Here is a 17,515-nt window from a genome sequence, read left to right as displayed (position 1 = left end):
GTGTGGTGTGTGTGTGTGTGTGTGTGTGTGTGGACGTGTTTAACTATACTTGAAAACCAGAAGTCCCCACAATAGTAGACAAACAAAGATTTGACCAACTGGGGACATTTTGTTTGTCCCCACAAGGAAAAGGGTTAGAATTAGGGTTAAAGGGTTAAGGTTAGGAGTTAGGGTTAGTTTTAGGGTTAAGGTTAGGTTTTGGAGTTAGGGTTAAGATTAGGGTTAGGGTATGGTTTCATCAGACCATAGAATCTTGTTTCTCATGGTCTGAGAGTCTTTAGGTGCCTTTTGGCTAACTCCAAGCGGGCTGTCGTGCCTTTTTTCTGAGGAGTGGCTTCCTTCTGGTGGAGTACTGCAGAGATGGTTGTCCTTCTGGAAGATTCTCCCATCTCCACAGAGGAACTCTGGAGCTCTGTCAGTGACCATCAGGTTCTTGGTCAACTCCCTGACCAAGGCCCTTCTCCCCAGATTGCTCAGTTTGGCCGGGCGGCCAGCTCTAGGAAGAGTCTTGGTGGTTCCAAACTTCTTCCATTTAAGAATGATGGAGGCCACTGTGTTCTTCGGGACCTTCAATGCTGCATAAATGTTTTGGTACCCTTCCCCAGATCTGTGCCTCGACACAATCCTGTCTCGGAGCTCTACGGACAATTCCTTCGACCTCATGGCTTGGTTTTGCTCTGACATGCACTGTCAACTGTGGGACCTTATATAGACAGGTGTGTGCCTTTCCGAATCATGTCCAATCAATTTAATTTACCACAGGTGGACTCCAATCAAGTTGTAGAAACATCTCAAGGATGATCAATGGAAACAGAATGCACCTGAGCTAAATTTCAAGTCTCATAGCGAAGGGTCTGAATACTTATGTAAATAAATTATTTCTGGTTTATTTTTATTTTTATGCATTTGCTACATTTTCTAAAAACCTGTTTTCGCTTTGTCATTATGGGGTTTTGTGTGTAGATTGATGAGGATTTTTATTTATTTATTCCTTTTTAGAAAAGGCTGTAATGTAACAAAATGTGGAAAAGGTAAAGGGGTCTGAATACTTTCTGAATGCATTGTTAGTAAGTTAACAACTCATGCAAATTGCACACTACATAACTTGGTGCCAACTTGCTCTGAGTGGAGCCTGTGTTATTTTTCTACCTGGTGAACGTTGTGACTTGTGTAGTCTCTTGCTTCTCCCTTGGATGCAGAGTTTGTGCCAGCCTCTCACCTACCTACCTACCTACGTATAAAACAACCAATAACAACTGATTCTGTGAGCTCTAAATACCAGCTACTCGAACACCTTTTAGTGGTGCCATATGCCTTTAAAAAAAAAGGTAATATATTTTATACCACAGCCTTGCACAGTCAGAGCTATGAATTTCAAGAGAGTGAATCTCCTCGGTGTCATATCCTGCATCCTACATATCATAACAGGGCTCGCCAACCCTGTTCCTAGAGAGATACCATCCTGTAGGTTTTTGCTCCAACTCTAATCTAATAATTAGCTGGTTGATAAGCTGAATCAGACAGCCTACAGCGAGGAGGTGAGAGTCCTGGCGGAGTGGTGCCAGGACAATAACCTCTCCCTCAACGTCAACAAAACGAAGGAGCTGATCGTGGACTTCAGGAGACAGTAGAGGCTGCAGTGGAGAAGGTAAAAGCTTCAGGTTCCTCGGCGTACACATCACTGACAATCTGAAATGGTCCACCAACAAGACAGTGTGGTGAAGAAGGCGCAATAGCGCCTCTTCAACCTCAGGAGGCTGAAGAAATTTGGCTTGGCCCCTAAGACCCTCACAAACTTTTACAGATGCACCATTGAGAGCATCTTGTCGGGCTGTATCACCGCCTGGTACGGCAACTGCACCATCCGCAACCTAAGGGCTCTCCAGACGGTGGTGCGGTCTGCCCAACGCATCACCGGGGGCACACTGCCTGCCCTCCAGGACGTCTACAGCACCCGGTGTCACAGGAAGGCCAAGAAGATCATCAAGGACCTGAGCCACGCCCTGTTCACCCCGTTACTATCTAGAAGGCGAGGTCAGTACAGGTGCATAAAAGCTGGGACCGAGAGACTGAAAAACAGCTTCTATCTCAAGGCCATCCACTAGCTGGCCTCCGCCCAGTACCCTGCCCTGAACTTAGTCACTGTCACTAGCCGGCTACCACCCGGTTACTCTACCATGCACCTTAGAGACTGCTGCCCTGTGTACATAGTCATGGAACACTGGTCACTTTAATAATGTTTACAGTACTGTTTTACCCACTTCATATGTATATACTATATTCTAGTCAAGGCCTATTCTATATAACTATTGCTGTACATATACTATTCTTCAGATATACTACATATTCTATCCAGATTCTGTCCATATTGTCTATAAATCCCATCACATTACACTCCGGACTCTGACTTTGCTCGTCCTAATATTTATTTTATTTTACTTTTTCGATATGTGTATTGATTGATATTACTGCACTGTTGGAGCTAAGCATTTCGCTACACCCGCAATAACATCTGCTAAATATGTTTGTGACCAATAAAATTTGATTTGATTTGATAGTTACAACTGGGGTTGGCTTGAAAACCAACAGGAGGGTAGCTTTCCAGGAACATGGTTGGAGAGCCCTGTGATAACATGGTAACCTTCTCCATTTCTGCCCTCTCCATCTGAACTGAATGTTTTATTGGAGGAGAACGGCAGATGCAAAAGCTCACTTCCAGGAATGACACATCTCAAGTGATCAGGGTGAAACACAGTCATCTGTGGGTTCAGTCACCATGACAACAAATATCCCCCGCACAGGATAAGCTGTTCGAGTTTCCCACCTCTTTCTGTCTTCTTTCTTCCTCTTTCTCTCCCGCTCTCATTTCCTCTCTCTGGCTGGCCCCTTGCCGGGGCACAGTGATGTCAAACACTGGTTAGAGTGTCTCTCTTAACCATGAGCCAACCCAGAATGGCCCACTGGACAAACGTTAGACAGACCCCAGTCAATGTGTGCTGTAGTCTCACCCTGTCACTGTCCCCAAAATGGAGTCTCTGTGACCCCACAGTGAGCATCCCTAGTTCCCCCACAAGGGAGTTTAGCATCTCCAGCTTGGCTCCAAACAAAACAACTGGCTGTGTTTGATGTGTGTGCGCTCACTCACGCGACGTAGTCTCGTCTGCCGATTTTAAGAAAACGAACCAAGCAGGAGGAAATGATTGACCTTCAAGTAACACTGTTTCCCCCTCCCGGCAGGTCAATCGCGGGACGTGTTTATTAACTGCGTTAAATTATTATTCTCCACAATCAGTTTAAATATGGTTTTAAGACCATTTTTTATCAGAGAGATGACATCACGACGTGCAGCCGCGATAAATCAACGCAAAGCATCCTTTATGGGTCAGAGCCCTGTCTGTCTGTATGTGCCTGTTGTCTGTCAGTCATTAGAAACAGGACCTTACTGTGTCCATTCCCTGCATGATGTCACCACCACACAGCCGGATCCACAGCAGACAACAAGCCTTTATGTTGTGTGTACAGTTACCAAAAACGCAACATACAGGTTACTGCCAAAATAAAGGAAACACTTGAGTAAATGATGGATACAAAGTATATTGAAAGCAGGTGCTTCCACACAGGTGTGGTTCCTGAGTTAATTAAGCAATTAACATCCCATGATTCTTAGGGTCATGTATAAAAATGCTGGGCAGGCCATTATTTTGGCGATTATTTTAACTACTATGGCTATCATGGCTATGCCCCCATAGGATGGCAATGCCCCCATCCACTAGGTACGAGTGGTCACTGAATGGTTTGATGAGCATGAAAACGATGTAAACCATACGCCATGGCCGTCTCAGTCACCAGATCTCAACCCAATTGAACACTTATGGGAGATTCTGGAGTGGCGCCTGAGATTGCTTTTTCCACCACCATCAACAAAACACCAAATTATGGAATTTCTCATGGAAGAATGGTGTCGCATCCCTCCAATAGAGTTCCAGACACTTGTAGAATATATGCAAAGGCACATTGAAGCTATTCTGGCTCGTGGTGGCCAGAACAGCTTCAAGACACTTTACGTTGGCGTTACCTTTTCGCAGAATCTGTACATACAACACACAACAACCTCTGACTGAGTGAGACATTTGCCTAACAAATCAAGCTGGTCATCTTACATTTATGCAGAAACAGGGGCATTAGGGTATTGGCCCTCCTGTAGCTCAGTTGGTAGAGCATGGCGCTTGCAACGCAAGGGTTGTGTGTTCGATTCCCACGGGTGGCCAGTATGAAAAATGTATGCACTCACTAATTGGAAGTCGCTCTGGATAAGAGCGTTTGCTAAATGACTAAAATGTAAAAATGTAAATGACGTGGGCCTCCCGAGTGGTGCAGCGGTCTAAGGCACTGCATCGCGGTGCTTGAGGCGTCACTACAGATCCGAGTTTGATCCCAGGCTGTGTCACAACCGGCTGTGACTGGGAGTCCCATAGGGCGGCACAATTGGCCCAGCGTCATCCGGGTTAGGGGAGGGTTTGGCCGGGGGTGCTTTACTTGGCTCATCACGCTCTAGCGACTCCTTGTGGCTGGCCGGGCGCCTGCAGGCTGACTTCGGTCGTCAGTTGAACGCTGTTTCCTCCGACACATTGGTGCAGCTGGCTTCCGGGTTAAGCGGGCAGGTGTTAAGGAGCGTGGTTTGGCGGGTCATGTTTCGGAGGACGCATGACTCGACCTTCGCCTCTCTCGAGCCTGTTGTGGAGTTGCAGCGATGAGACAAGATCGTAATTGAAATTGGGAGAAAAAGGGGGTAAAATCCGAAAAAATAAAAGCCACGACGTATGTTGTCGGCGGCGCGCACAGTTTTGATCCCTGTTTGGTATTGGCATGCAACTCATTCTGATGACGCTCAGTCTGGGTTTATTTAATATTTTTGACTGTTCAGCTGTGAGATTCAGAGTTCTCTTCCTTAGAAGTCGATTCTGATGAAGGTCAGTATGGCCAAAACATAAATGTCTTTAAAAAGTAATTGAATAGTTGTTGTTTTTTGACAAGCCAGAATTGTACTTCTGCTTTCCTGCATTGTGAACTTAACTGAACTGTGTTCTTAGCTATGCCATATCCCTGTGTGGTGCTGTTCAAAGTCTGCTGAGTTAAGTCCATCCATGGTGGTATGGTTCTGAACTATGCTGTGTTCTTTTCTGTGCAGAATCCCCTGAGTGCGGTACCTCCATGGTGGTCCACACCAGTGTTCCCTTTGGTATCAAACACCTGGAGGAGGCCAAGGAGCAGGTGGAGCCTCTCATCCTGGAGGAGCTGAACAAGCTGCTGCCTGGCCTGCCACAGCCCGACAGCATCAAGTGCCAGAAGTGGAGATACTCACAGGTGAGCGGGGTTACTCGGACAGGAGTTTTACAGCATTTCTTCATTGATAGAAAATAACAAAATGGGACAAACACCAAATTGAGACTGCATGCAGAATTCTGCAAAAATATCCTCTGTGTACAACGAAAAACACAAAATAATGCATGCAGAGCAGAATTAGGCCGATACCCGCTAATGATCAAAATCCAGAAAAGAGCCGTTAAATTCTATAACCACTTAAAAGGAAGCGATTCCCTAACCTTCCATAACAAAGCCATCACCTACAAAGAGATGAACTTGGAGAAGAGTCCCCTAAGTAAGCTGGTCCTGGAGCTCTGTTCACAAACAGACCCCACAGAGCCCCAGGACAACAACAACAACACAATTAGACCTAACCAAATCATGAGAAAACAAAAAGAGAATTACTTGACACATTGGAAATAATTAACAACAAAACAGAGCAAACTAGAATGCTATTTGGCTCTAAACAGAGAGGACACAGTGGCCGAATACCTGACCACTGTGACTGACCCAAACTTAAGGAAAGCTTTGACTATGTACAGACTCAGTGAGCATAGCCTTGCTATTGAGATAGGCCCCCGTAGGCAGACCTGGCTCTCAAGAGAAGACAGGCTATGTGCACACTGCCTACAAAATGAGGTGGAAACTGAGCTGCACTTCCTAACCTCCTGCCAAATGTATGACCATATTAGAGACACATATTTCCCTGAGATTACAGAGATCCACAAAGAATCCGAAAACAATTTTGATAAACTCCCTTATCTACTGGGTGAAAAACCACAGTGTGCCATCACAGCAGCAAGATTTGTGACCTGTTGCCACAAGAAAAGGGCAACCACTGAAGAACAAACACCATTGTAAATACAACCCATATTTATGTTTATTTATTTTCCCATTTGTACTTTAACTATTTGCACATTGTTACAACACTGTATATATATACATAATATGACATTTGAAATGTCTTTATTCTTTTGGAACTTCTGAGTGTAATGTTTACTGTTAATATGTATTGTTTATTTCACTTTTGTTTACTATCTACTTCACTTGCTTTGGCAATGTTAACATACATTTCCAATGCCAATAAAGCCGAGAGAGAGTTTGAGTTTTTATAAAACCTTTATTTTTTACTCAAGTGTTAACACAAATATTGGCACACTGCCTTTTCAGAAATGAAACAACAAATGTCATTCCTAAATAAAAACAAAAATAAAAATAAATTAAATAACAATAAAAAAAAACATATACATTCAACTCATTTCATCAACAAAAAATAGTTTCCCCTCCTCCACAAAACAAACTGCTCCTTCATAGGCCCACTGTCACGATCGTTGTAAGAACCGGACCAAGGCGCAGCGTGATAGGTGTACATCTTTTAATGAGTACTTTAACAATAACAACAAAACGATACGTGAAGTCTAAAGGTTAAACACCACAAACCTATACAGATCAAGATCCCACAATTAACTGTGCCAAACAGGCTGCCTAAGTATGGTTCCCAATCAGAGACAACGAGAATCAGCTGCCTCTGATTGGGAACCACCCTGGCCAACATAGAAAACAACGATCTAGAACAGAAACCTAGAAAACTAAACATAGAAACTAACACCCTGGCTCAACATTAAAGAGTCCCCAGAGCCAGGGCGTGACACCCACTTCTACTCAAACAATGGGAGATCTTTTACAGCCGAGAAGAACTCAAAATCCACTTTTATTCTCGCTTTCACTAATCCTTTAAAAACACATCTTACATCCTGCCCATATCCCGTTTCTATGTTATGTTTCCTACTCAGAAAAATTGACATCTTAGCTTGTCCCAAAATAAAATTTAACAGTTGACATTTTCTTTTCTGTTGCTTACTATATTGAAACCCCAAAATAAAAACAGTGTTATTGAAAATCTCCCCTACAGCTTTAAACAAAGACTCCAGCATTTCCAAGAGAGGTTTTATCCTCTCACACTCCATAAAACAGTGAAAATGTGTTTCTCTTATATTACAAAAAGGACATCCATCTCCAACATCTGAGTTAATAACAGATACAAAAGCATTAACTGCAATGATGCCATGCAAAACCCTCCAATGCATATCCCCAGTACCCTTTTGTAACGGTGGCTTGTACAGTGCTCTCCATGCTGGCTTTACCTTGCCCAATTTTACCCTCCATGGAGTGCCTTTTCTATTTTTCAATGTATCTTTATTCAACACCTTGACACACCCCCTATATAAGTCTTTCCCATTCACCTCATCCAAACGCCTTTCTTTCTGACTCTGGGATATTGGGTGTAATCCCTAGTCTTGGAAATTAGACATTTTCATCTTGTACCTTCTTCTTGTGACTATTCAGCGTACCCCACTCTTCTGCTGACAGAGCCTTCCTGCAGCTTCCCAGCAGTTGTCCGACAATCCTTTCCGAACTCACCCCCAAATGTTCAGCCACCCGTCTTCCATCCATTAAGGCGGGCCCAGCCATGGCCATTAACTGTTTTAAGGTGATGATTTTGCCCTTCACCAGAATCTTGGAGAAATGTGGAACAGCTGCAGTTGTACAATCCAGTCTTGCCCCATACACCAGAGGTTCCTCCAACAGCCAATGCACTGACTCCGCTGAAGTTATGCTCCAGACCCTAAGAAGGCCTCTGTAAAACGGAGGTACTCCCTCCCTTGAAATCTGGCTACTATCAACCAAAAATAAAGCCTTCTTTAAACCTAATCCCCCAACCTGCTGTAATACAAGACCTGCCACCCCTCTCCAAACCACATTTTCCGGTCCATAAAGCAACCTTTGAATAAACTGAAACCGGAAAGCAGCAGCCCTACTAGCAAGATGTACAAGACCTTGTCCCCCTCCTCTTTTGACAAATACAAAACACTTTGTGGAACCCAATGATATTTATCCCAAAATAAATCTACAATAATCGCCTGTATCTTAGCCAGAAGGCCAGATGGTGGCTCTAAAACTGACAACTGATGCCACAGTGCAGAGGCAATCACATTGTTAACTATAATATCCTCCCTTCCACCATTTCAACCACCCCAATCCAATTTTTTTCCTAGGTACACTCCAAGATACTTAAAACCTCCCTTACACCATTCCAGCCCCCCTGGCGAAGCCATGATCCCTCCAGACCATTCTCCAATCTGTAAAGCACAACTTTTTTCCCAATTTACCATTGCAGAGGATATTCCCCTAAAACAATCAACCATTAGACTCAAACTATCCACCTCCGCTTGATTTTTCACTAAAACAGCTACATCATCAGCATACGCTGAGACGAATAGGAGGAATATCCTCTGAAAGGTACACCCCTTCAATGCGACTTCTAATGCTATTTAGTAGTGGCTCTATAGCAATGGCATATACAGTTGAAGTCGGAAGTTTACATACACCATAGCCAAATACATTTAAACTCAGTTTTTCACAATTCCTGACATTTAATCCTAGTAAAAATTCCCTGTCTTAGGTCAGTTAGGATCACCACTTTATTTTAAGAATGTGAAATGTCAGAATAATAGTAGAGAGAATGATTTATTTCAGCTTTTATTTATTTCATCACATTCCCAGTGTGTCAGAAGTTTACATACACTCAATTAGTATTTGGTAGCATTGCCTTTAAATTGTTTAACTTGGGTCAAACGTTTCGTGTAGCCTTCCACAAGCTTCCCACAATAAGTTGGGTGAATTTTGACCCATTCCTCCTGACAGAGCTGGTGTAACTGAGTCAGGTTTGTAGGCCTCCTTGCCTGCACACGCTTTTTCAGTTCTGCCCACACATTTTCTATAGGATTGAGGTCAGGGCTTTGTGATGGCCACTCCAATACCTTTACTTTGTTGTCCTTAAGCCATTTTGCCACAACTTTGGAAGTATGCTTGGGGTCATTGCCCATTTGGAAGACCCATTTGCGACCAAGCTTTAACTTCCTGACTGATGTCTTGAGATGTTGCATCAATATATCCACATAATTTTCCTTCCTCATGATGCCATCGATTTTGTGAAGTGCACCAGACCCTCCTGCAGCAAAGCACCCCCACAGCATGATGCCGCCACCCCCGTGCTTCATGGTTGGGATGGTGTTCTTCGGCCCCCTTTTTACTCCAAACAGAACGATGGTCATTATGGCCAAACTGTTCTATTTTGTTTCATCAGACCAGAGGACATTTCGCCAAAAAGCACGATCTTTGTCCCCATGTGCAGTTGCAAACCGTAGTCTGGCTTTTTTATGGCGGTTTTGGAGCAGTGGCTTCTTCCTTGCTGAGCGGCCTTTCAGGTTATGTCGATATAGGACTCGTTTTACTGTGGATATAGATACTTTTGTACCTGATTCCTCCAGCATCTTCACAAGGTCCTTTGCTGTTGTTCTGGGATTGATTTGCACTTTTCGCACCAAAGTATGTTCATCTCTAGGAGACAGAACGCGTCTCCTTCCTGAGCAGTATGACGGCTGCGTGGTCCCATGGTGTTTATACTTGCGTACTATTGTTTGTACAGATGAACGTGGTACCTTCAGGCGTTTGGAAATAGCTCCCAAGGATGAACCAGACTTGTGGAGGTCTACAATTCTTTTTCTGAGGTCTTTCCTGATTTCTTTTGATTTTCCCATGATGTCAAGCAAAGAGGCACTGAGTTTGAAGGTAGGCCTTGAAATACATCCACAGGTACACCTCCAATTGATTCAAATGATGTCAATTAGCCTATCAGACGCTTCTACAGCCATGACATCATTTTCTGGAATTTTCCAAGCTGTTTAAAGACACAGTCAACTTAGTGTGTGTAAACTTCTGACCCACTGGAATTGTGATACATTGAATTGTAAGTGAAATAATCTGTCTGTAAACAATTGTTGGAAAAATTACTTGTGTCATGCACAAATTAGATTGCCAACTTGCCAAAACTATAGTTTGTTAACAACGAAATTTGTGGAGTAGTTGAAAAATGAGTTTTAATGACTCCAACCTAAGTGTATGTAAACTTCCGACTTCAACTGTAACATTCCCGACAAAGAACATCCCTGCCTAATACCTCTACATACTTTAAAAGGAGCACTCAAGCCACCGTTAACTTTCAATACACTTTCAATGTCACCATATATCACCTTTATCATGGCAATAAAACCAGAGCTGAAACCAAACGCCTCAAAAGTGTGCCATAAGTATTGATGTTCAACTCGGTCAAATACCTTTTCCTGATCAATTGAAATTAGACCAGCATCCAACCCAATAGCCCTAGAGACGTCCAAAAAATCCTGAATCAGAGAAATGTTATCCCCTATCTGCCTGCCAGGAACACAGTAGGACTGGTCCGTATGATTTGCCCCATCACCTCCCTCAGCCTGTTGGACAAAGCCTTTGACAGGATCTTATAATCAGTGCACAATAAAGCCACCGGCCTCCAGTTCTTCACCTCCCTAGGGTCACCCTTTTTGGGCAGTAGGGTGAGGACAGCCCTTCTGCAGCTTATTGGTAGTAACCCTCCGGTTATACTATCATTAACTACTGCTAGCCAATCCTCTCCCAACATAGCCCAGAAATACTTTAAAAAGTCAACGGGAAGCCCATCAACGCCTGGTGCCCTTCCATTTTCCATGCCTTTTAATGCAGTGTATAGCTCCTGCAAAGACAATGGTTGCTCTAGCTCAACCTGAGCTTCTGCAGCCACCTGTGGGAGCCCATCAAGGAACTGCTGTGTCACTGTTTTATCCTCTTTGTACTCACACTTGTAGAGCTCAGCATTGAACTCTACTGCCCTCTTTCTAATTTCACTAGGGCTAGTGAGCTCCTGTCCAACAGCTGATTTGAGACAACGAATAATTATTCTTTGTCCATTATTTTTCTCTAAACCAAAGAAAAATGTGGATGAGGCATCCATTTCAGAGATTCCCTGAAACTTACTTCTCACCAATGCCCCCTGTGCTCTGATACCCAGCAGGTCTGCCAATGCAGCTTTTTTCCTCTTGAGGGCCTATGGCCTCGATCTCCTGTGGTCTCAACCAACGTCATGAGTTCCACTATTTCAGTCTCTAGGGCTTTCATTGATCTGGTGATGTCCTTGGTGACATTCATTTACATTTTACATTTTAGTCATTTAGCAGACGCTCTTATCCAGAGTGACTTACAGTTAGTGAATACATATTTTTTTTATACTGGCCCCCCGTGGGAATCGAACCCACAACCCTGGCGTTGCAAACGCCATGCTCTATCAACTGAGCTACATCCCTGCCGGCCATTCCCTCCCCTACCCTGGACGACGCTGGGCCAATTGCTGGGCCGGTCGCGGCCGGCGGCGACAGAGCCTGGATTCGAACCAGGATCTCTAGTGGCACAGTTAGCACTGCGATGCAGTGCCTTAGACCACTGTGCCACATTCCTCGTGTATTGATTACAGAATTGTTGAATCTGGATTTTCCCTATATCCCACCACTGTTGAAGGGATACAAAACTGGCCTTTTGAGACCTCCACCTCTCCCAGAAAAAACTAAAACATTTCCTGAAGTGAGCATCACTCAATAAAGTTATATTAAAATGCCAGTATGCGCTTTTGGGTTTTACATCGTTAATGAACACCACCTCTGTTATTAAACAATGATCTGAAAATCCCACTGGGGTTATCACACTTGATTTACAGACCTGAGATTGATGCTCAAAACAATAAAACCTATCTAACCTGGCCATAGAGATGATGTTCTCTCTCACATGCGTCCAGGTGTACTGTCTCGTGCCTCCATGTGGACTCCGCCAGATATCACACAGTTAATGTGTTACAATGAGGCGTTTTTAAAAAGTCCTTGAGGCTATATGAGGTTCTTTGTGATTTCTATCTAAATCACTGACTGTGCAGTTAAAATCCCCAGCAATAAATAAATAAATAATCCTCATTATTACATTTCTCAATGGTATTTGATAATGTCTCTAAAAAACATACCCTCTCAACTGCCACCACTGGGGAAAATACATGTATCAGACACATAGTGATGTTTTCATACCTTGCTCTATCTTTTAATAACCTCCCCTCAACTACCTCTTCAACCTCATATGATAAAGGCAAGAACCCTTTTGAGAACAAGATGGCCACACCCACACTTTTTGAGTTTTTATGACTACACACCACTGTCCCCCCCCCCACTCCTGTTGCCACATAACTTCATTTTCCAAATTACTATGCGTTTCTTGTAGAACATTTATGTCACTTCCCTTTCCCCTAATTAACTCATACACTATGGCTCTTTTTTTTTACGTCTCTCGCCCCATTTACGTTTAAAGAATAAATCTTAAAACTGCTCATGGATGAAAAAAAAAATACAGAGGAAGACACAGAAACCACATCTCTTTACAGAGTTAAGGCTGCGACTGTACGCTTTCATTTTCTTTTGAATTTCGATCACTTATCACTCTCGTGACCACTTTCTTGAGTCTAGCAATTTCAGGGCCTGTCAAACCTCCCCCTGTTATTTTTGGCATCAGAAACTTTGCTGATTCAATAAACAATTCACTTTCAGGAAAAAAAATCTGTTACATTATAATCCTGCATATATTTATTCCCTTTTGTCAACTTCAGAAATTGACGTACCTTCTCAATCCCATACCTCCCTTCCACCCCATTTATCTCACTATTTTGTTGTGACGCATCAGATGACTCACTCTTGCTATCCTCCCCAGAAGAAAACTCCACCATCTCTACAACCTGTTTATCTTCAACTGATTTATCAATATCTACCTTCCTCTTGGAATTAGACCCTTCACCACCCCTTACATTCTTCCTCTTACTCCTCGGTACTTTGAAAACAGCTGCTTCCTTTTCCATTATTTCAATCTCCTCGACCTCCAATTTCATTTTCCAGCACCACCTCAGCGACGGCAGTCGCAATCTCACCGACTGTTTCCCCTCCTTCTTTGTTCTGATCTACCACAATTGCCCCCTTATCCACACTGCCTTCGTTTCCTACTTTTCCAACCACATCTGCCCACCTTCTCCCTTCCCCTGCACCCTTAGCATGTTCATCCCTTCGCGGTGGTCCATTAGCTGCACCAGCACTAGAGCTGCTACCAGACAGTTCTCGGGACAATTACGTACCAAATGCCCCTCTCTTCCACAGCCAAAGCAGTTCTTTGATTCAGTAGAAGCGTAGAAGACATAATCAAATCCATCAATCTTAAAACGGAATGCTAAATTCAGTTCATCAATGTCCTTTTTTAAAATCATATGCACTTGTCTCCTATGAGACACGACATGTTTCAGCAAAGGAGATTTGCATCCAAAAAGAACCTTCTTTATTGTAGATACAATTTGACCATGACGAGATAACTCTCGCTCCAACACTTCATCTCTAACAAATGGTGGCACGTTAGAAAGTATAACTTTCTTCGCCGGATTCATAAGTGGAAATACCGGCGTCTGTGTCTCCCGCAACACAACACCACTCAACTATTGTATTCACCTTTTCAATGGAATCTAAGAATATCACTACAGCGCTATTCATCCTTGAGGCTGATTTGATGCTATCATACCCAATGATAGCACCCACTGCCAAGCTACATTCTTCCACTGAACACCCGGCCGCAGCAGGAATCTTTACTCCATGCCGCCGACTAAGTTTTTCAAACTCCAAACTTCCGCGAGTGGCCATTGCAACCAGCCCCACCCGCTGGTTGTGCCCTCACGAAAAACAACCTCAACGATCCCACCACCCCTATACGTGCTTAGTGATAGTTAGACAAGATAACCTTAAAACAACTAAACTAATCAATATATATATATATATATACACCAAAACCCAATAGAGTGAAAATAATTCCAGTCGCTCTCACAATCACTCCTGCTTCACAACTCACTCCCAGCATGCACTCCAATGAGAGAGAGAGAGAATTGACTTGAGTGACATGCTGTATCTATCATGATCACACCCTATTCAACTTCAATGTATTACATTTCTCTGCTTGTGTACGCTACATGAGTGTAGTGTATGGCGACTGGTTGGACATGGTGTTCCTTTTTCAAGTAGCTCCAATGTCCTGTTTACTTACTGGGAAGTTTCCCTGAATTTCTGTGCTTCTTCGACCAGACACTGTAGCTTTATTTACAGAAGTTCAACAAGAACATGTCTCTCTCTCTCTCTCTCTCTCTCTCTCTCTCTCTCTCTCTCTCTCTCTCTCTCTCTCTCTCTCGGTTTCATTCATTCTCTCTCTCTCTCTCGGTTTCATTCTCTCTCGCGGTTTACTTCTCTTGGTCTCATTCGCTCTCCCTCTCTCTATCATTCTATCTCACTCTCTTTCTCACTCTTTCTCTCTTTCGCTCTCTTTCTTCCTCTCTCTCTCGCTCCAACACACTCACACACACTCTGCTAAGCGGGGCTGGACTGGGCTGGGGGCCAGAGGCCACAGAACATCTGTGTGGGAGGACACATCACTGGGAGTGCCAGAGCATGGGCCAAGGCCCACTGGAACTGGACGGGCCATGATAGAACACATGCACATTTGTACTGTAACACACACCCACACTCATACCATACACACATCAACTACCTGTCAAATACACAAGCAGTCATTCTAACAAAGACCATTCTGACAGCGAGGAACATGAATGGGGTTTGCAACACCAGGGTTGTGGGTTTGATTCCCAGGGGGGACCAGTACGAAAATGGATAAGACCGTCTGCTAAATGACAAGTGTAAAATTAAAAAATATATAAGGAAATTATTGATCCTAACAGTTATAGTAGTTAACTGTTGCTTAGAGTTAGGTTATAGGTTGCTTTCTCTTTAGATACTTCTGTTATAAAACAGCCATATTCTCAGCTGCTAGAATCTCATGCTTTCCTTGCTATAGAACGTGTTTATATTGGGGCATTTATCTTAATGTCCCAAACCCTGCTCCTCCTCCACTCTCTGTGCTCTTTGCCCTGGAAAATCAACCTCACACTGTATATGGAGACGGCAGAGCTCAGGGCCGCTGTATCAACTTACCACTAGAGTAAACCAAACAATTTGTCCATGGCCAGATTTCAACAAGAATGCTTATCAATTGATTTACATGGTGATTACCATTCAGAAATGCATGGGCAAACAAAATATGTAGTTTTTCGGGAGGAGTGAGGATGGAGGGAGGTAGAGGGTGGGGGTTGATATCAGCACACAGTAGACTATTAAAAGCCCCAGCAGGAAATGGATACTATTTCCTTACCCTTAGCGGTGAGGGGCAGCGTACCTCAGTGCAGGCCAGCAGAAGCCTCTGAAATGGCCCTCGCTGTGACACGTACACAGACTTGTGTGTTTACACTCCCAAGTCATTAGCACACTGAACTCTCGCCGTTCAGGATTGAAACATGAGGAAGACAGTTGGCTGTGAGGCTGATTTCATATCTGCTCGTCTAGCCAAAGACGGTGCATTTTTCTGTCTTGATCCGTACTATCCCACCACACGAGGTTAGTGGTACCTTAATTGGGGAGGACGGGCTCGTGGTAATGGCTGGAGTGGAATTAGTGGAATGGTATCAAATACATCAAACACATGGTTTCCATGTACTTCAGTAGAGTAGTGTAGAGATTCATATTTTCCTGAAAATCGACGAAGTTTCAATATTGGTAATAATTCAGATTTATCCCAAGAGTCCAGTGAAATACCGCAAAAATCAGAAGTGCCCCCCTCCCTCTCCACCCCCCCTCTCTCTTTCTCTACTAATTAGGTGAGGAGCTCTGTGGCTGACTGCCCGGGGCAGATGACGCTGCTGTCCCAGCCTCTGTTGGTGTGTGGGGGTGACGGCTTCACACATTCCAATTTCGATGGCTGTATCGAGTCTGCCCTGAAGGTGTTTGACGTTCTGAAGTCCTCTCTCTGATGCCGCCTTCGGGGGGTAGGGGGAATGGGATTATAGTGTGGGGGGGGGGTTTATGTGTACAGTATGTTAGCCCAGAGAGGGGTGGTACTGCCATTGATCCATTAACCTAACCCCCCCATCTCTGTGAATGAATGGAATCTGTAAAACATCAGTTAAATCATCCACTGAGGTACTTGATATGGTGTGCAATGCTACAGTCAACACCATATGTATTTGGACAGTGAAGCTACAATTTAAAACGTCTCTTTACTCTAGAATTTTTGGATTTCAGAATATTTCATATTAGGCGACAGTACAAAATGTCACCTTTTGTTGGTGGTAATGTTCATACATATCTGTTTTTACCATTTAGAAATGAAAGCACTTTATGTATCTAGTCGTCCCCCCCTCCCCCATTTTAAGAAGTCATAAGTATTCGGACAAATTCACTTACAGTGGGGAGAACAAGTATTTGATACACTGCCGATTTTGTTGGTTTTCCTACTTACAAAGCATGTAGAGGTCTGTAATTTTTATTATAGGTTCACTTCAACTGTGAGAGACGGAATCTAAAACAAAAATCCAGAAAATCACATTGTATGATTTTTAAGTAATTCATTTGCATTTTATTGCATGACATAAGTACATTTACATTTACATTTTAGTCATTTAGCAGACGCTCTTATCCAGAGCGACTTACAGTTAGTGAATACATTTTTTTTTTTTTATACTGGCCCCCCATGGGAAACGAACCCACAACCCTGGCGTTGCAAACGCCATGCTCTATCAACTGAGCTACATCCCTGCCGGCCATTCCCTCCCCTACCCTGGACGACGCTGGGCCAATTGTGCGCCGCCCATGAGTCTCCCGGTCGCGGCCGGCTGCGACAGAGCCTGGATTCGAACCAGGATCTCTAGTAGCACAGTTAGCACTGCGATGCAGTGCCTTAGACCACTGCGCCACTCAGGAGCTATGTATTTGATACATCAGAAAAGCAGAACTTAATATTTGGTACAGAAACCTTTGTTTGCAATTACAGAGATCATACGTTTCCTGTAAGTCTTGACCAGGTTTGCACACACTGCAGCAGGGATTTTGGCCCACTCCTCCATACAGACCTTCTCCAGATCCTTCAGGTTTCGGGGCTGTCGCTGGGCAATACGGACTTTCAGCTCCCTCCAAAGATGTTCTATTGGGTTCAGGTCTGGAGACTGGCTAGGCCACTCCAAGACCTTGAGATGCTTCTTACGGAGCCACTCCTTAGTTGCCCTGGATGTGTGTTTCGGGTCGTTGTCATGCTGGAAGACCCAGCCACGACCCATCTTCAATGCTCTTACTGAGGG

General features: G+C 43.8%; 1 protein-coding gene across 2 annotated transcripts in view; it reads left to right on the top strand.

The window, feature by feature from the left end:
• The window catches only part of LOC121533453 (renalase-like), a 71,468-nt gene extending 54,880 nt beyond the window's left edge, over nucleotides 1-16,588 (top strand). For both annotated transcript variants that reach the window (XM_041839534.2, XM_041839446.2), the window contains exons 6-7: nucleotides 5,189-5,364; nucleotides 16,040-16,588. In XM_041839534.2, the coding sequence (XP_041695468.1) occupies nucleotides 5,189-5,364; nucleotides 16,040-16,192 (329 nt within the window). In that variant the 3' untranslated portion in view covers nucleotides 16,193-16,588. The remainder of the gene's footprint in view (nucleotides 1-5,188; nucleotides 5,365-16,039) is intronic.
• The last annotated feature ends 927 nt before the right edge of the window (nucleotides 16,589-17,515 follow it).

The sequence above is a fragment of the Coregonus clupeaformis genome, chromosome 1 (genome assembly GCF_020615455.1).
Source record: "Coregonus clupeaformis isolate EN_2021a chromosome 1, ASM2061545v1, whole genome shotgun sequence".
NCBI classification, from domain to species: Eukaryota; Metazoa; Chordata; class Actinopteri; order Salmoniformes; family Salmonidae; genus Coregonus; species Coregonus clupeaformis.
This window is presented reverse-complemented; position numbering and strand designations above follow the sequence as displayed.